The sequence below is a fragment of the Nothobranchius furzeri genome, chromosome 6 (assembly GCF_043380555.1).
Source record: "Nothobranchius furzeri strain GRZ-AD chromosome 6, NfurGRZ-RIMD1, whole genome shotgun sequence".
Classification (NCBI taxonomy): Eukaryota; Metazoa; Chordata; class Actinopteri; order Cyprinodontiformes; family Nothobranchiidae; genus Nothobranchius; species Nothobranchius furzeri.
The window spans coordinates 33168265-33188594 of NC_091746.1; the positions used below are offsets into that span (position 1 = coordinate 33168265).

Sequence of the window (20330 nt, forward strand, 5' to 3'; positions counted from 1 at the left end):
ACCGCCGGCTGCAGCAAAACCTCCCACATTACAAATTGATAAATTAATATAATCCAAAACAAAAACAAAAATTATTTTTTTGTATATAAAGCTGTTTTACGGTATACATCCCAGCAGATGTGGAACAGGACCATCCAGCTTCAAAAGCTTCACCAGTTAGTCCCACTTTCACTTTTACTTACCTCATGGACACAGCTGAAGAGCTCCCAGTCGAACACCACCAGCTGATTGGCTACTTCCTCTGCTGACATGTCATGCAGTTTACTGTCACCTGGTGTCCAGTGGATTTCCTCAGGAAGAGGAAGCTGAGGGAGCATTTAGTGACATTGTCAAAACTAAGTTTGTGTGCTAAAGATAACTATTCTCTAGGCCTGCAAGGATGATTCAGGATTTATCAGCTCTGATGTGTCATTTTAAAGAAATTTTTCAGCTATTTTGAAGTGAGTTTTTGTGTAAAACTACCATTTAGCTGCTGGATGTTAATTTCCATGTAAATAATCAGAGTTCCAACAAAGAAATAACACAATATTCCACATAAATAACTGTGCAATGTTTAAAGTGACAGTGTGTATTTTCCCTGGCAATAGGGGGCACTACACCTAAATCAGTGTAAGCAAGCATTATTTTTGTGTTCAAATAAGACTTTACCAACAGATGGCCATTAGGGTAAAAAATCCCTGGGAGTGCAACTTCTAGTAAAATAACAAGAACATCAGATTCCCTTTCATCACTGGCAACAAGTGAAGAGGTAAATGTGTAAAACAACAATGTTTATTAATGCTGAAAGTTTTATAAGCATTTGTTACAAATCAGTAAATGTATTTTGTCCTCACAGACTTCCGTAAAAGGAAACATGGCATTTAATATGGCGTCGCCCAGAGACTTAGACCCGCTCCATGTATTTTAGATCCGATTTTCATGATTATATGATATGAAACTGCCAATATTTTTCTACAACTGGGAATCTTTTAATTCATTTATTACAACATTTCTATGGATATTTTCAGAGATTAATGGTGAAAACTACACATTGTCTCTTTAAAGGACATTAGTGCACAGGCTTCTACAGTTATGTCACACGAACTGCTGGTAGATTTGGAGACAGGAGACCTTTAAAGATGACAGGAACTCATTCTTGGGCGTTTCTCAATGCCAAGGAACCTTGCCTTGATGTCTTGGCCCTGCCCAGGTTGCCTAGGAGATACGTCATCGGGAGCCGCCAAGAAGTGTTCCAATCGGTTCCAATGTTCATGTTCTACAGAGGCGTGTGTTCTCTGTTTGTTAGCCGTTTAGCTAGCTGAGCAAGGATACATGGGAGGTGTTTTGTAGCCTAGCCTTGGTCAAAAATTACCCACAATACACTGCGGTATTTTCAAAAAGACGGCGGATCAGAAGCCAGCAGCTACTTCGGGGACAATTTTCAAGTTTAAAAGTAAGTCAGCTAATTTTAAATGTTTTTTTTTTTTAGATTCAAAGAAGTTATCTACTGTTGGTTAGTTGCTTAGTAGTTGCAGCTTCGGTGGCTAGTGGGTAGTAACTCGCTTGTATTTTTAACTTAATAAACACATACACACAATTTAAAAAGTAAAAGGATTAAAACTAATACGTATAAGATATAACGTGCTCTCCCGTGTCACGTGACGTTACGTGACCGCCGTAGAAGCCGCGGTCACGTGATGCAAGTCTGTTCCATTTAACCGTTTTCTTTGACCAAGGAAGGACAGCGTCCTTGTAAGCAAGGCGCCTTGACATTGAGAAACACCCCTTGTTAAGGTTGTAGTTCTGGCTAGCCATTAGCTCAGACTAGACACGTGTTAGCTTAGCATAAGCATTAACTCAATTAGTTCAGGCTAAGCGTTAGTTCAGCCAAATCATCAACAGCTGAGCAATTAGCTCAGACAAACATTTTGCATAACAAACCTAAGTGACCTAAACTCTATTTCTCTAAACAGAGGCCATTCAGAAAACCAACGGGTCAGATGGGAATTATTCATACTTTGGACTCAAACACATGTCAGAATGATGAGTTGGCCCTTCAAGCAAAGCTAAAAGTTTTTGAGATGATGTTCTGATGTTGGAAAATGGACTTCTCCTGGACTTAGTTGTTCTCTGTGGTTCTAGTGTGAACATGTGACACTGAATTCTGTTCAGGGGTGTACTAAGTGGAAGGTCCCTTTATAACAATCAGTGATTACCAATGAGTCCAGTTCTGATGGCTCGCAGGCAAAAAGGTGAGTGTTGACCCCCAGAGTGGTGAAGACGGCCTCATCGCTGGGACGGAACACTGCTTTCTCTGGAAACACCACACTATCAGTCACACACACACACACACTCACACATGCAACAGACTCATTATAGTGAGGTACTAACCTCCGGCTGAAGTGACAGCCACCAAGATCAGGTTTCCAGGAAGGACTGGTTGGTCTTCGCTATACTGGAGCTTCTCTCGAACCAGAGCCAGAATCTCTCCAACCCGGCAGGAGAGACGGCTCCGAATGGTGACGTAGGAGTGGTCAGGGGTGTACACCCTGCAGAAAACTTTGAACACACACAAACACACAAGTGTGGTTACGTTATGCCTCCATCTAGGGGAGAAATGTGAAACTGCAGTTTCTCAATGAGGAACCTCTCAAAATGTTGTGGTAGTTGTGTTAATTTTGTTATAGATATGTGTGGGGGTTTTTGCTTTGATTGTTGTTTGTCATTGTGGTCAAATTGGTGCGCTGGTGCTTTAGCGCTGTGTGTGTTGTAGAGGCCGGTGATGGTGTGTGCAATTGTGTTGTCATACTCTCATCAGAGCCCCTGAAGGCCTCTCTGGGCTGCAGACAAGCGTCAATCCTTCGGAAGTGTCTGAAGAGAGGGCGGACCTGCTTCTTCCTGCTCTCCTTCTCTTCATCAGATCTAAACAAACACACACACACAAACTAAACACACATGCTACGATCCTCAGATGATTGGGTCTGTTGTGGGTCTTACGGGCATTGTAGGATCTCAGTCCATCTCTGCAGCTTCAGAACGTCTTCAACCAGCTCTGGATACTGAGTCAGGTCCTGAACCGCATACACATACAACTCCTACAAACACACACACACACACACACACACACAAGGATGAGGAAGATAGAGAGGCTGATCTGAGTGAGAGGAAGGTTTACCTCTGAGAGAGAAATCTGCCCCCTTGTTAGGATGATTTTAGCTCACACACACACACACACACACACACACACACACACACACACACACACACACACACACACACACACACACACACACACACACACACACACACACACTTTATGGTGTGAGTGTGTTGTGAGTCTGTGCCGTTACCTTAGCAAAGCCATTGCTGCGCTCTCCTTCCTCCTGCAGCAGCTCTCTGTAGGTATCCAGGTACCTGAACGCCACATTCAGCACTGCTTGTTTCCTCTCCACAGAGCTCATTTCCACCTCTGTCTCTCCATCCCTCTCTCTACCTCCCCCTTTCCACTCCTGTGCTGTCCCCACTTCCTTTCCTCCCCCCTTTCCCTCTAGAGTGAATCTGGATTTTTCAGTTAAAGAGGAAACCACCGGAGACCAGGACAACTTGAAATTTCACTGATAACCATGTTAGAATGTCAACTCTCTCTCACACACACATCAGATGATTAAAGATTTTTTTATCTATACTTTCTGTGGGAAAGCCCTGTGCTGGGTATTTAAACTACAACTCCCAAAATGCCCTGAGGTCTTCATCCATCCATCCATCCATCCATCCATCCATCCATCCATTTACTGAACCCTCTTATCCATGCAGGGTCGCTGTGGGACCTATCTCTAGTAGTCTTCAGGGAAGCTGGCGGGGTACACCCCGAGTTTCTAGAGGGCGCTATATCAAATACAACCCATTTACCATTACCATTTATTTGGTTTGACCCCAATCTCCCAGTCCCAGGGCAGACACCAATACCACCAGGCCACTGAGCTGGTTTCTGGCACTAACATTGAAAGGACCTATGGGGCCAAATCCAAAGCACACCTTCGTGAGTCTGACCGCTCCTCCCTGCTTCTGTGTTCGGTGTACATTTATCCTAAAGGCAACATGTTTTATTAAACAGTTAGTCTTGTGTTGTGAAGTTGTTGGTAGTTTCTTGTTTCCATTTTTTTGAAACACAAACACAAATGAGAGGTGGGGCACTGACAGCTCTGGCAGCTACAGTGGTGTTAGCTAGCAGACAGGAAAAGGGAAAACACGACCCACATATACACTACAACAGGCTGCATGTTGCCAAACTAAGGCCTATCCACCTGGCACAATCAGATAAAACACACTCAGGCGTAGCGGCGTTCTGAGGCCAGAACAACAGACTGGTTGTGTGAGTGTGGGTGAAGGATACTGCTGCAGCAAGACCTGCTGGAGCCTGTCGACTGTCAGGAAGATGGGATGTGTCAACAAGAAGTCATCCAGCAGCGTCTCTGCACAAAAACACACAGAAGTTAAATGTTCAGAGTGTCCCTGAACACACCATCAAACTCAACCAACCAGCTGGGGCCAGGAGACTCCACCTGGTTTAGGTTGCAAACAAGCTCTCACACACACGCACACACACACACGTACACACACACACACACGCACACACGCACACACACACACACACACACACACACACACACACACACACGCGCACACACACACACACACATTTTTAAGATGAAAACATTCATCAGGAGCTCAGGTATATATATATATATATATATATATATATATATATATATATATATATATATATATATAAAGGCTTTTACAGACCCTGGTAAATCTATCGAGTAAATGCAGGATTCAGCTGAGTTTGGATGTCTTTTCTACACAACTGAATCATGGATGACTCTGTCCCTCTGTGTTCAGCAGTGAAAAGATTCTTGTTTCAGAGCCGGGCCTGAGTGGTATTCATGTGCTTCAGTGGAGGTGGTAAGCCCAGTGCTGATTATATGTTCAAACGGTGACACGCAGCTGACGGAGACTCAAACCTGTGGTATTCACTAAAATATACTGTTCTGTGTGTGTGTGTGTGTGTGTGTGTGTGTGTGTGTGTGTGTGTGTGTGTGTGTGTGTGTGTGTGTGTGTGTGTGTGTGTGTGTGTGTGTGTGTGTGTGTGTTCGCACATGAAGCATGCTGCAGTGGGTGTGTCCTGTTCAGGCCCGCCTCTCTGCAGGCAACCGCCTGCACGGTTACCATGGAAACAACCAGTTGAAATGTGAGAGAGACGAAGAAGAAATCTTCGTTCTTTTGCAGCATTGAGGACAAGCTGAAGTCCAGACCAGATGTCCATACGGGACAGACATCTCTGGACAGTGAGAAATGCCATGGTTCAGCTTCTAAACCTAAAAACGAAGCTGACACAATAAGTGACTGACTGAAAGAGAAACCAGACAGAAACATTTCCAGAGCCTGCAGTCCCACAGAGTGGAACACCGTGAGGTTTAGTTCATGAACACCAGGAATTAAATTTAAAATAAACATAAACTCAGCTTTAGACCAGTACCTGAAGCCCCTTCTGAACAAGATCCAAGCTCCAGCTCTGATACAAGACAGCCATTAGGTCTAAAACTATTCCTCAAATACCAGATCTGACCCAGGCAGAAAGTCCAGGACCAGCAAGGATAGTTTTAAGCACTTTTTTTTATCTTTTAAGAGATGCTATAAATAAATGTTTTCTTACCTTTAGATCCTCTAAAGCAGGGGTGTCAAACTCATTTTAGCTCAGGGGCCACATTGATGAAAATCTAGTCCCAAGTGGGCCAGACGGGTAAATAAAAAAAAAACTTAGATTGTTTTCATTGTTTTAATAAAATCAATATAAAACAAGGCTGGAGCCTGAGGACAATATATCCAAAATAGTACAAGTACAACACCTGAAGTGTACTTGAAAATTTGAAGAAAAAAAAATTAATAAATAAAAAAACATTCCTTAGTGATTCAAAGTGCTTACAGATCACATGGCTAGATCAGTTTCATGCAGCACTTAAAGCCGGGATGTCCAATCCTGGTCCTCGAGGGCCGGTATCCAGCACGTTTTTGTTTTAACCTGCTTCAACACACCTGATTTCAATCAGCAGGTGATTAATAGGCTTCTGCAGAGCCTGATGAGCTGCTGCACAGGTGATTCAACCAGCTAATCAAGCGTGTTGAAGCAGAAAAACCACAAAACCTGCTGGTTACCGGCCCTCCAGGACCAGGATTGGACACCCCTGACTTAAAGTATATTTGACTCATTTTACTTTACATCTTTTAGCTTTCACCAGCGCATCAATATCAGAAGTCACATCCTGAGTGGCGGCCAACTTCAGGATGTGATTCAAGTTCTTGTGTGAGCCTTGAGCGCAGCTTTGTTTTATTTATACTCATTACAGAGGAAACTTGCTCACAAAGATAAGTTTATTTTCACTCTACATTGTAAAGTATGAAAATAAAGTTTACACAACCATCTAGCGGGCCGGAGTTAACCTGTTTGCGGGCCGCATCCGGCCCGCGGGCCGCATATTTGATACCCCTGCTCTAAAGGATTAGTCTATCCAAACAAACAGAGGTCAAAGTCATACAGTCAAAGCATGTTTCTAGAGGATCCTACAGAACTACAGAGAAGAACGCTGAAATCATCTGAGAAAAAACAACTGGTACATGACCATTGGCCCACCGGAAGCACTACATGAAAAACAGTCATGTATTCACATGTAGACAGGGCAGCAGAAGCTCAGGAGGTGCAGCAGGGTGTCCAGTAATCAGAAGGTTGCAGGTTCGATCACGGTTCCAGACAGAGAATTCTGTTGTTGTGTCCTTGGGCAAGACACATAACCCGCCTCGCCTGCTGGTGGTGGTCAGAGGGACCAGTGGAGCCTGTGCTCGGTAGCCTCTCCTTTGTCAGTGTGTCCCAGGGCAGCTGTGGCTACATCGTAGCTCATCACCACCCGGGTGTGAATGGATGAATGATACATTTTAGTGTGAAATGATTTGGAGTCCTCTGACACTGAAAGGCGCTACAAGTGGGGGTCATTTATCATTTTAGATTCCAAGAACCTCAAAGAGCTACAGTAATCACAAAACTGTGACCTGAAACTTTTTCACACACAGAGGCGAGACACACCTGAGTTCTGTGGATGTATCGATTCATGTCAGTTGTTTTGGGGACAAGCAGACATCTGGATCTACGATCCAAAACAAGAATGATCATGAAGACTGTTCTCAGTTTCAGTGAAGGAGATCAAAGTCCATGGAGACCTGCAGTTGACGGTGACCTGCAGCTGACGGTGACCCGCAGCTGACGGTGACATACAGCGGATAGTGACCTGCAGGTGATGGTGACCTGCAGCTGATGTTGACCTACAGCTGACAGTGACTCGCAGCTGATGGTGACCTGCAGCTGATGGTGACCTGCAGCTGATGGTGACCTGCAGCTGATGGTGGCCTGCAGCTGATGGTGGCCTGCAGCTGATGGTGACCTACAGCTGATGGTGACCTGCAGGTGATGGTGACCTGCAGCTAATGGTGACCTGCAGTTGACGGGGACCTGCAGCTGATGGCGACCTGCAGCTGATGTTGACCTACAGCTAATGGTGACCTGCAGCTAATGGTGACCTACAGCTGACAGTGACTCGCAGCTGATGGTGACCTGCAGCTGATGGTGGCCTGCAGCTGATGGTGACCTGCAGCTGATGGTGGCCTGCAGCTGATGGTGACCTACAGCTGATGGTGACCTGCAGGTGATGGTGACCTGCAGCTAATGGTGACCTGCAGTTGACGGGGACCTGCAGCTGATGGCGACCTGCAGCTGATGTTGACCTACAGCTAATGGTGACCTGCAGCTAATGGTGACCTGCAGTTGACGGGAACCTGCAGCTGATGGTGACCTGCAGCAGATGGCGACCTGCAGTTGATGGTGACCTACAGCTGATAGTGACCTGCAGGTAATGGTTACCTGCAGCTGATGGTGACCTGCAGCTGATGGTGACCTGCAGCTGATGGTGACCCGCAGCTGATGGTGACCTACAGCTGATGTTGACCTACAGCTGACGGTGACCGGCAGCTGATGAGGCAGATGTTGAAATTCTGAAGAGACCAATGCTCTCATTAAGAAGTTCCATGGTCCCTTCAGCAGGACAGGGTTGAGTCTTTTTGTGCTCAAACAGCGTGGCCTCCAACAGAGCATGAACTAGACCGACCAGCGAACTGGACTTTGTGTACTGAACTGACCCTGATGCAGTCCAGTTGTCTCCCACTGAACGTTTGAGGCTTCATTAGAATCAGACAAGAGTGTTGAGCTGCTGAAATGCAGTCCGTCCAAACGACAAGTCAGTCACAATGACAAATGGGTCACACTGACAAGTCATTATAAACAATGAGTGGGTCATAAAGATGAATCAGTCCAAAGAGAAAGTCAATCATGATGACGAGATAGTCCAACGGAGTTGGACTAAGCAGAAATGTCCGTTCAACAAGATGGTCGGAGCAACGACTTGGTCCAAAAGAGAAGGTCCACATGATGAGTGGACTCCAATGACAAGTTAATCACCCAGATGACAAACTGGTGTAGATGAGGGGGCCTAATCCTGGTCCTGGAGGGACACTCTCCTGCATGATTTAATTGTTTACCTTCTTCAACACACCTGGTTTTAACAAGCAGGTGACTAGTGTCCCTCCAAGGCCAGGATTGGACATCACTGGTCCAGACAATGAGTTGGTCCAAAGTCTGTCCATGCCAGCCAGCTGGATTCATTTGTCAGTGCAAATTTGGCACCGTTCCAAACAACAAAGTGTTCTGTTCCCAAGGCTGAAGATTAAAACCCTGAGTCTTCTCAGGGAGACGCTTTTAGGTTCTGCCTTCTATTGCATCCTCTCCTTTCTCTGCCCCCCCCATCTCCCTCTGCCTCTTACCTTTGAGAGCTGGTTGCTATGACAACAGGTGCTAAAGAGCCTCTTATCTTTCGACAAAACATGTATGTTGATGATGATAAAACTTCATCACTGATGTTCTCAAAACCGGAAGCTGCAGCGCTGACAGGTCAACAAAGTGTGTGTGTGTGCGCATGCGTGCGTGTGTGTGTGTGTGTGTGTGTGCGTGTGTGTGTGTGTGTGCGTGTGTGTGTGTGTGTGCGTGTGTGTGAGCGTGCGCATGAGCTAAAAACATCCAAATGAGTGGGCAGATTTCTCTCACAGAAGAAAACCTTCCTCCTACTCTCTGACCAGCCACTCTCTCTATTTCTTCATCCTCAATAGAATGCAGCTTAGAAAAATGATTTCAGGCATCAGAAACATAATTTAGATGTGTTGTTTTAATCAGAGTGTTGGTTTGGCCTGGTCTGACCTGAAACACTTCAACATTTAAAAAAACAGCGTCTGTTTTTTAGGATTGGACAGGTTTAAGCTATCAGACAGAGGGCTGTGAAATACTTCAGTATCCAGAGAAGTTCATGGTGGACTCAGTGAGTCCTGACACTGAACATTATGGGTAAACAATGTCCACTTTGGTCCAGAGGATAGATGGTTTATTCAGATGAAACCTTTAACCTGCTAGCCGAGGCCAGAAGAGTCAGAGACGGTGTAGGAACCGGAACTGCTCGGGCTGCCAGTCCGGCTCGGGGTCCTGGGCCAGCTGATGATGTCACACTAGATGATAACCCTGAAAGTAGAACTTATAGAACTTATGATACCACGTTCGTAAAATTTACGTTAGCACGCTGTCTCTGAGGATTTTGATTGGTCCAAACAAATGTGCGGTTGCAGTCCCCGCAGTGTAAGTCCTGTAGTCTAAAAACAAAGACTTTTAAGGGCAAACTATGTTTATATTGCCAAAGGAAACAGATTTTGATGAAATGGGGCAAAAAATTAAAAAAAACTTTGTTGAACAAATAGCAAGCAACAGTTTTAATGAATGTATACATTTATTTACATTTGAACTTACGAAATATACAGAGGAATCCCAAATTTATACAAACGGACATTTCTGCTAATAATGCAAATTAATTTAAAAAATGTCAAGTTTAAGACCTGCTGGGCTTTTTGACAGTCTGATGTTGGTTTTATGTAGTTTAACATTGTTTAAAAAACGAAGACAGCATGGTGTTTTATTGCCAAATTACAGTTATAAAGAAAAAATGCAGGCCCTAAAACACAAGAATGTATAACAAAACTGCTGAACTCTTTCCAAAACGTGTAAAAGCCGAGTGGCTTTGCCGTTGTGTGACATCATTGGCAGGCACAGGACCCCGAGCCGATCTGGTACCGACACCAGCACCGGTGTTTTGACTATCCGTGCTTCCTCGTCTAATTATCCTACCACAGCGTGTTACAACAGTTTCACTCTTGTTTACAGTATAGTAACATGCTTATTAAGCACAGTTTATTTTAAATAGGTGATAATACATAAAACAGTGTTTGTGGTGAATTATTTATCAAAAAGACCGTGTTTGTCATGATTTCATGAATGATGGTAAACAATGGGAGAAATTTCTTGTTTACAGTATAATAACGATATTCTATAAGCCATTTAAAAGCTAACTGTCAGTTAAACATACAACAAGCAGTAATATAAAAACTTCCAGAGGTAACGTGTCTCTTCAGGTGCACAGCCCATGATGTAGTAGTCAGTTTACGCATTTCTCTAAAGCACCTCATATCAATGGGTAGCACGGATGGTCGGAACACCGGCACCTATTAGGGAGCTCTGAGGTCCTTTTCCTGAGCTGAACTCTGGGTGAGACTGCTGGGATGACCACACCTGGGAAGACTGCCAGCTGTCTGAATGTTTGTAAATAATCTTTATGCAGATTTATGGACTCCAGATAGTTTGTAGGTTACCTTTCAGCCCTCTCAGGCTGATGTGGAATAAATGTTGCGTCTCTGTGGTCACTGTTGGGGTCTTGTGTTAACACCATTGACTGTTTCTACACTGCCCGGCCAAAAAAGCATTGCCACTTGGATTTGAACTAATTCCTTTATTTGGTTCTTTTCTGCACAGAGCATAATAAAGATTTGTTTTGACCTTTTTGCTGTGTGCAGCAAAGAACCAAATAATGAAATTTGATAAACAACATAGAACAAATGTCCCAAAGATGGATTTTACGAAGCAAATATGTACAAGCCTCCTATTGGATGATTACTGCAGCTGGCAGCAAGTTATTTAAACCACCTGGTGCATTGAGTTGCTTCTCATATCCTAAACAACCACGTGGAAAGACACATCTGGTGGTCATGGAAAAGATGTTAGTCTGTTTGAAAAGGGTCAGATCATTGACATCAAGCAGAGAAAACATCTAAGGAGATTGTAGAACCAACTACAGTTGTGTTGAGAACTGTAACGCTTTATTAAAAACTGGAAGGACGGTGGGGACCCATCATCTTTGAGGAAGAAATGTGGCCGGAAAAAATCCTTAATGTTCGTGATCGGCTATCACTAAAACGTTTGGTTAAATTAAAAAAAAAATTTTTTTAAACAGTAGAACTCTGAGCTACGACTAATCGTGAAAGTAAGAACATTTCCACACGCACAATGAGAAGGGAAATCAAGGGACTGGGACTGAACAGCTGTGTAGCCATAAGAAAACCACTAAGGACTTTCTATGTGTCTATCGGTCATCATGTTTTGTCACTTACGAATTCACTTCACTTTTGGCAGGCGGCGTTTCTTCTTGATTGCCACAGACCAGTGTGCTCCAATGCATCAAACTGACTGAATTTCTGCTTTCATAGCAGGTGATGATCAGGTGCACTGCAAACAGGTGTATTTCCCCATAAGATAAAAATAGCTAAAGTTATACCTATATTTAAATCTGGCAATAAACAGCAACTTTCAAATTATAGGCCAGTCTCATTACTACCACAATTTTCCAAAATATTAGAAAAATTATTCCTTATAAGGCTGGAAAACTTTATTACAAAACACAACATATTGTGTGAACAACAATATGGATTTTGGAGAACAAGGACAGCAACACATTCACTCATCGACTTTACATAGAAGATAGTAACAGCAATAGAAAAAAAAAATATTCGATAGGAGTTTTTCTTGACTTAAAAAAAGCGTTTGATACCGTGGATCATAACTTGTTACTGAAGAAACTAAATAGTTATGGAATTAGAGGCGTTGCAAATCTATGGATAAAGAGTTATGTGGAAAATAGGGAACAGTATGTGCAAATGCAGGAAGTTTAATCCCATACACAGAGAATCAAGTGAGGAGTTCCCCAGGGGTCAGTGTTGGGGCCCTTTTTGTTTATCTTGTATATAAATAATTTAAGGGAGGCATGCACGGAGCTTAAACCCATTTGTTTGCAGACGATGCTACCTTAGTTTGTTGTGGGGAGAATTTGAATCAGATTCTGGACACTGTACATAAGGAGCTCTCAATATTGAAGACCTGGTTTGATGATAATAAACTCACATTAAATTTGCCAAAAACAAAGTTTATTATTTTTGGAAATAAACACAATGATCTGAATGCTAAACTCAGGGTAAATAATATTGAAATTGAAAGGGTAACATCAATCAAGTTTCTTGGAGTGATAATAGACGATAAATTAAATTGGAAATCACATATAACTTACATTAAGACAAAAATATCGAAATCAATAGCGATGTTGTATAGAGTTAAAAGGGTTATCAATACGTCTTCTCTGCTATCCCTATATTCTTCTTTTATTGTCCCTTACTTAATATATGGCGTAGAAGTATGGGGCACTACATACAAAACCAACTTAGAACCTCTGTGTACTGTACAAAAAAAAGCAATACGAATAGTGGCTAATGCAGAATATAGACAACATACTCATTCACTGTTCTGATCTTGTTAACTATAGAATAGCACAACTTATGTTTAAAATACTTAACCAGGAAGCCCCTTACAGTGTCCAGAAGTTGTTTCAACTAAGGGATGGAAATTATACTTTACATGGAACATTTATTTATAAGACACCTTTGATTAGAACCAACAGGAAATAACACTGTATTACATCCAGAGGAGTACAAACATGGAATAACTTGAGTGAAGCAATCAAGAAATTTAAAATAATTAGTAAATTTAAAACTCTCTTGAAGATGGAAATGTTAAATGCATATGGTATGAACACATAGTGGCAATATCTTGCTGACATCAAATGAGTGCTAGAATTTTAATTGAATATTAATTGACTCAATTTTTTTCTGTGGTATGTATGGTTTGATTTGACTAATTGTTTTCTTTTTTTTCTGATGATTTTCTGATAAAAGGCAGGTTTATGAGAATGCATTATTGTAATCTAATCATCATGGGATCCTTAAATAAGCTGTTTCAGCTTCTTGGAGTCCCTTTCATAGATCTAATTTATGTAGTAGAGTGATATTGTGTATATTGTGTACAGGAATGTTATGAAAATGGGCTGTGAATAAAGAAAAGAAAGAAAGAAAAGAAAAAGAAAGAAAGGTAATAAAATTATCTGATCTGAGCTCCTGGCTGATCCTGAACCTCTGGAAACTGAGGATCGACTCAGTTTTTCACTAATTCTGGGTTTTAGTTCCGATTTCAAAGGATAAATATTTATGAAAGTGTGTTGGTATTGTGATGCTTATCAGACAGACAGCAGCAAACCCACCACAGGATGGTTTTCATCCTGTTTTCTGGACAATGAAAACAACTTGAGTAAATTCAGAGCTCCAGAATAAAAGCTTTGCCAGATCTTATCTTCCACAATTGTGTGACAAAAGGTGTCACAAACAAATCACATGATGTCACAAAAGATTTACTTTCCCCTAGTGTGAACAATTAGGTAGAATCAATAGATATCAAGAAAAGCTGAATGCTGTTCTCATAGATGCTGCTGCCTGCAGTCACACAGTATCCCAGATGCTTCACACTCAGCGAACCTCTGCAGCTAAGGCTAAAGACTGTACCTCAATGGAGCTAAGAGGACCGCACCACCCACAAAAGGCAAATATGAGATGCTCCTTTCACCAAACTCAGTTCCCCACCAACATCCGGGCCTGCCATCAGTAAATTGTGGCTACAGCTAGCAAAACCCCCTGAAAATTTGTGAAAAGGAAGAACGTCCATTTGGACCCAATATGCCCCAATGCCCTCAGAATGTGGTCAAAGTTATGTCAGAGTAGGGAGTGGAAACCCTTTCTGACCCTCACTACAGCTTTGGGTCTACTAGGTATTTACAGCATCTTCCCGTGCCATCTGATCCATCTTAACACGAGGTGGTGATCAGGTAACATTGCCGCTTCTTTGTTCACAAGTGTCCAAAACACTCAGCTAAAGGTAGAATGACACGGCAACTACGTTGCACATCAAGCTGTGGCTCAGGATGTTCTGGTACAGATTAGCATCGTTAAGTTCAAATATGGTGCTTGTTTCAGCCAAACTGCAACAGAAGTCCAAAATCAAAAGCCCACTCAGGTTCAGACAGGTGGGTCACTCCTCCCTGTCATTTTTGGAGATCATGCTTTTACAGCTCCTGTGAGTGTTTAAGTCCCTAAGCAGGATAATAGAGTCCCAATCTATTATCCCGGGTCCTCCAAACAGGATGGCTACTCCGAGCTGAGATCTAGCGCAACAGCCAGGACCCATTCCTCAACCTAAAAACGAACAAGGAGGCCACACTTTCATTGATCAGAGTAAACTCCAACAGACTTCGGAGGCTAACAAGAAGTCGCCTTCAAAGCAACTCCAGCGAATGAGTCAGACCCCTCCCAAGAAGCCTACACTACCTGTCAAGGTAAGACCAACTATGGCCTGGTTTTGTGACAGGACTTGGTAAGCCTCTTGGCCAAGTATCCAGCTCTTTTTATCATGAAAGTTCTTCTGATCCACTTTTTATCTCGCACTTCACCTATGGCCGATTCACCTTGGGAGAACATACCAGGGGCGAAACACCCCAAATAACATAGTTCTAAGGATCATTAGGGCACTCAAGACTCCTCCCTCATCGTAAGTTAGTGGTTCCCAGATACACGCACATTTTGTGGTATGTTGCTTCATACCGATTTCTCAAGAATGAGATTTTTGTTTCTGAAATGAATGAACTTGAAAACCAAGAAATTCAATACAAACACACACTGAGCTAGGAGGCATGGTGCTGCCTCACCCAAACACCTGCCTCAACACGCCTATTGTGTGTACGAGTTTGTGTTATGTAACTTACTGGTTTTTCTCACAGTTGTTTTTTTCTTTTTCTTTTTTACCAACAAATCAGGTGTTCATACAGGGAGAAAATATAAAGGGGTGGGACACAGATGTTGCCATAGAGAAAGGTTGTTGGTGTATTTTTGTGCGTTAGCGCTTTGCAGCTGTGTGAATTTGTTGGGAAGAGATGTTCTCAGATGAAGATCTCATCTTCAGCAGCAGTTTTTATAATATAAGATTAAACTGTTCCACAAAGCTTCTGGAGGCCAATCACAGTGTGTGATGTCCTCAATAGAAGGTTGGGCATAAACACTCAGTTGTGTAAATCTTTAAAGTTTGACCCACACATACACACACACACAAACATACACACTTCTGTCGTGATGTTTTACTTCTCATTAATGTATTTCTACTTCAGCTTTCAGCTTCCTTCAAGCTCAACAATATTGCTGATGTTCTGCTGTGTTCACTGGTTCTACACAACTGGTTACACTCAAAACTGGTTATGCTGTATCATTGCTGACAGATAATCTGTGGGTAGAGAATCGGGTTCTACTTGATAGCTATCATGGCTACTTCAGAATCACTGTACTAGATCACAAACTCCACTAGATCATTAGTGAATCCCTGATTCTGCTGAGTCACTAGTTCAATGGTTCTGCCACATCCTTGGTTAAGCAGGGTTACTGGTAAATGGTTCTATTGGATCACTGATTCTAGAATTACTGACCCATTCACAATCACTGTGTCTACAGAATTAAGGGTTCGACGAGATATTTGGTTTTGCTGGATTAGATGTTTCAAAGAAAGTCAGGTTTTACAAGATCTCTGGTTCTACTGGATCGCTGGTTTTAAAAGATGGTTGGATTTACAAGATCACTGGTCTTTTAGTTACGGAATCAAGAATCCTGTGTTTCCCTTCCATAGGTTCTACCGTGGTGCTTCGCAAAAATTCCAGCACCACGTCTACAAAATGCCGACGATGTTTAAAATAAAACAACACTGACATCAAGGTGAGACGTGTTGTAATTCAACCCCACCACACAGTCAACTAGCACCACAGTCGGAAACATTTCTAGGGCAAACACTGGTTTCTGTGGATAACTATTGGATCAACTGTTCTACTGAATCTCCAGTTCTACTTAAATACTGAGTCAACAGAATGACTTGTTTTACTCATTCATTGGTTCTGATGCATTACAGGTTCTACTAGATAGCTGGTTCCATTTAGGCAATACATCTAGCCCCGAGTTCCGCTGGATCACTGGTTCAGTCTAGTTTTAGAATCACAGGTTCTGGTGCATCACTGATTCTATTAGATCGCTGCTTTGACTGACTTTACCCTTAAAACTCCAAGATTTCTGGCAAAGGACGAGCTTAAATTGATGGGTGCAGCCGCCCATTTGGAAGAAAGGGTGAGCTGAGAGGCTCTTTACCCCAATATGTTCCACAAATACTTATAAAAGTGTGAAAGTCTCATGAGATGTTTGGTATAATCTACCATGCAAGTCCTTTCTGAGAGTTTGTTAAACCAATGAAAAACTTTCTAATTATTCATGAGAAAAGCATCAGCGGGTTTTGTTAGAAACAGAGACAAACACAATTTACAGCATCAAACACACAAGAACCAACACACTCCCACGCAAACACACACATAGAGCCAGAGATTCTGGCAGGAACAAACTCTGGCATAAACACAGATGACCAAGCTTATATAACCACCACTCACACACACACACACACACACGTGTGATCTGAGGTGGAAAATGAAAATCTATTTCCAGGACTGAATCTGAATCCAAAACTTGAACCAGATTCTCTTCTACAGAAGTCAGAGACCAAGAGGCAGAGCTGATTCAGATCTTACATCCATCCTTCTTCTGCTGTGCATTAATTAATCACCCATTTGCTATCGGTTTATCTCTGATGAGTCCACCCATCAATCATCCATCCAACTCTGAAGTGGATCTGATCTGGACCAAACCGGGTTTATTACGCACCCTTCACTCAGGTGAGGGTCTTACCTGAACAATGTCCAGAGCGTCGTCCTGTCACGCTGTCGAGCACAATGAGAGTCAGGTTGTCAGGGGTATCGGGATGTAGAGGTGTTCCTCCCCCACAGCTGCTGCTCTCTGTGATCAAGCTAGCCTCGGAGCTCTGTTCATCACTGGACAAAGACGGACTACGGATGTCTCCTCCCACAGAACCAGAACCAGAACCGTTGGAGCTGTTGGGCACAGAGACCAGGCCGGTTCCTGTGGCTGAGGGCCAGGGATGAGGGTCCTCACTGTCAGGACTGAGGAAAAAATAATCAGTTATTTATTTGTATTCATCTCATCAGTGTGAAATTGGGAAAGATGTGATAGGGCAAGGAAAGGGTTAAGACATGATGCTTAAACACATATCCGACAGAAACCCCCCTACAGGCTGTGGTCCTACCATAACATTCATCTGAAGTCAGTAAATCAAATCATATTTGATATGAATGTTGGACCAGAACAAACACAAAAGAGACAAGTCCAGCAAAAGGAGCTGCATTTAGATTCTAACAACTGGGGGAGGCGGGTGCCTATCTCCAGCGGTCAACGGGCAATCAGGCGGGGTAAAGCCTGGACAGAGAGCCAGTCCATCGCAGGGCAAGACAGAGACACACAGGACACACAATCATGCACACACACACTCACACCTAAGGACAATTAAGACAGACCAATTAATCTAACAGTCATGTTTTTGGACCATGGGAGGGAGCCGGAGTACCCGGAGAGAACCCACACACGCACAGGGAGAACATGCAAACTCCATGCAGAAAGATCCCAGGCCGGGAAGCGAACCCAGGACCTTCTTGCTGCAAGGCAACAGCTCTAACCACTGCGTCACTGCGCAGCCCTTACATAAACAATAATAAATAATAATATAGTTTTTTTGTTTAGACTTACAACCAACAAATGGCACCATTTGGATGCAACAACCCACTGATGCTTCATCTCAATTCATCTTTGCCTTGTCTGTCTGGAGAGTCCACCAGAGGCTGTCTTCTACTATCTTACTGTCATCTGCAAGCTTCACTATGATGTTGAACACAAGGACATAGTGTGCAGGATTGGACTGAGGACACATCCTTGTGGTGTGCCGGTGCGTAGGGTGATCATGGAAGATGTGTGGAGTCCCAGTCTCACATTTTCTGGACATTCTGAGACAAAATCATCAATCCAGTAGCAGAGAGAAAAATTCAGGCCAAGTTGGTGTAAATAGGCTGCATGTTGATGATAGTGTTGAAGGTAGAGCTACGAACTACTAGCATAATCGCATCAGGTGGCTCAGATAGATGACATCTTCTGTAGATATATTGGGCCTGCAGGTTGAAAGGTGTGGGTTCATCATGGCTGGAATGGCTTATCAGTGTGAGAGAGAACAAGCTGTTCAAAGCAGTTCGTCCCCATTGGATACAGGGCTGTCATTCTGGCAGGAGGCGTGGGTACAGGTACAACGGTGGCTGATTTTAGACATTTGGGGGATGTCGTGAAAACCCATGACAGAGTCAGGCTCGGAATTAAGCCTTTAGCTTGGTTACACAAGTTTTTAGACCAATGAGTTCAGCTTTTATTTCAGAGAGTTCAGCCAGTTATGTCAGGGAGATCAGCACAGGAACTCAGCTCAGTGAGATGAAATTTTAAATCAGTGAGTTCAGTTCTTGATTTGTTGGCTAAGTTTTATTTTGATTGCATATAATTATATTCCACACCCCAGGCAGTGATGCTGTGCAGACCTCTCAATGGCTCTCTCCGACCCAGCATGCAAGCAAAGATGTCATTTTCATTTCAAAAGTGCTGCTTGTGTGTGTGTGTGTGTGTGTGTGCGTGCGTGCGTGCGTGCGTGCGTGCGTGCGTGTTTAAATGAGAATCAGAGACTAAATACACCTGTAACACCCTGCTAATTAAAAAGACACCCCTAAACACCCCAACACACACACGCGCGCACACACAAAAGGGGGAGGGTGTTATTCCTCACCTAAAGACTTCCCGCGCGTGGCCGCTCTCAGGTGAGGTCTCCCTGAAGAATGGTACGACCCGGGATAGACTGGCCCTCCTGCGGGACGCACCTGTGCCCGCGCTGGCCTTGTCTGCCACCCCACCGAAGCCCCCGGCCCGGGTCAGCGCCGTGGTCTGCTTTTTCAGGAACTTCTCTAGCGGTTTCATCCCCGCCGGCATGGTGGGTCGCTGGTTCCAGGGGTTGGGGAGGCTGGACCTGGGGTGCGGCGGGGTGGGGGCGCTGCTTGTTGTGGGTGCAGAGGTTCTCGGGGAGGGCCAGTGGGTTCCTACATCATCCAGGCCCCGCAAGGCGGGATAGGCAGGTGCACGCAGGTGTGAGCGGACCCTCTGCAGCGCTACTGCTGCTCTGGATCAGCAGCTGATCCCGGCCGTTGCTCTATGACTGCAGCCGCCGCGTAAACGCGGAGCTCCAGCACCGAACCCACCGAACTCACGCTCAGTGGGTGACTAAAGCAGGAACGTGAACCCCAAATGCAGCTTTCCCGCTCGCGCTGCGGCTCTCCGGTTCGGATCGGGTCAATCCAGGCAGATCAACGATCGACGGTTGTTCCTCCTGAACCTTCCTCGCCCACCTGGAGGAGGAGGAGGAGGAGGCGGCGGAGAAGCAGCCAGGCCCGCTGCGTTTAAGTGCAGTAGGTTTTCTGGGCTGTGGCCGCGTCTCGCTGTCCTCGGTTCGGAAGCTGCAGAGGTTCGGACGGTCCGCCAGCCTCTCGGTCCCCGCGGATCACCGATTCGCCGTCGAGAACTCCCCCTCCCCCCTCCTCTCCTCCTGCTGAATTAGTGAGATGGGAAGTGATGGGGAGCGTGCGCGCTCCCTAGTTTCTCCGCGCGCATATCTACTGCAGTTGCGCGCTCTTAATATTGTTCGGGCGCGCGCACACATTTTCACTTTCAGAGTGTGAAATTGATGGAAACGAAAATATCCCTGACGTCTGAGAGCTGTAAAACACCGCGAGACTTCAGCTGAAGAACACAAAATTTTATTTATGAGATTTCTGACGCACCTAAACTGTCACATGATCCTGATGGACGATCACAACAGATTTCAAACAGAGCTGTTGAAGTACTTGAACCCTCCATCAGACATCCCACTGCACCGAGGGTCCACGATAAGACCTCCCGAATTACTGACTTCCAGAACACCTTTTGAATCA

General features: G+C 44.0%; 1 protein-coding gene across 1 annotated transcript in view; it reads right to left on the reverse strand.

Annotated features, from left to right (window-relative positions):
* The window catches only part of rapgefl1 (Rap guanine nucleotide exchange factor (GEF)-like 1), a 26835-nt gene extending 7309 nt beyond the window's left edge, over positions 1-19526 (reverse strand). The window contains exons 1-9 of the mRNA XM_015966935.3: positions 19136-19526; positions 17152-17423; positions 4373-4451; positions 3330-3537; positions 2977-3074; positions 2789-2901; positions 2371-2538; positions 2196-2293; positions 183-305 (exon numbers count right to left, since the gene is read on the reverse strand). Of these exons, the coding sequence (XP_015822421.3) occupies positions 183-305; positions 2196-2293; positions 2371-2538; positions 2789-2901; positions 2977-3074; positions 3330-3537; positions 4373-4451; positions 17152-17423; positions 19136-19335 (1359 nt within the window). The 5' untranslated portion in view covers positions 19336-19526. The remainder of the gene's footprint in view (positions 1-182; positions 306-2195; positions 2294-2370; positions 2539-2788; positions 2902-2976; positions 3075-3329; positions 3538-4372; positions 4452-17151; positions 17424-19135) is intronic.
* Between the last annotated feature and the right edge of the window lie 804 nt (positions 19527-20330).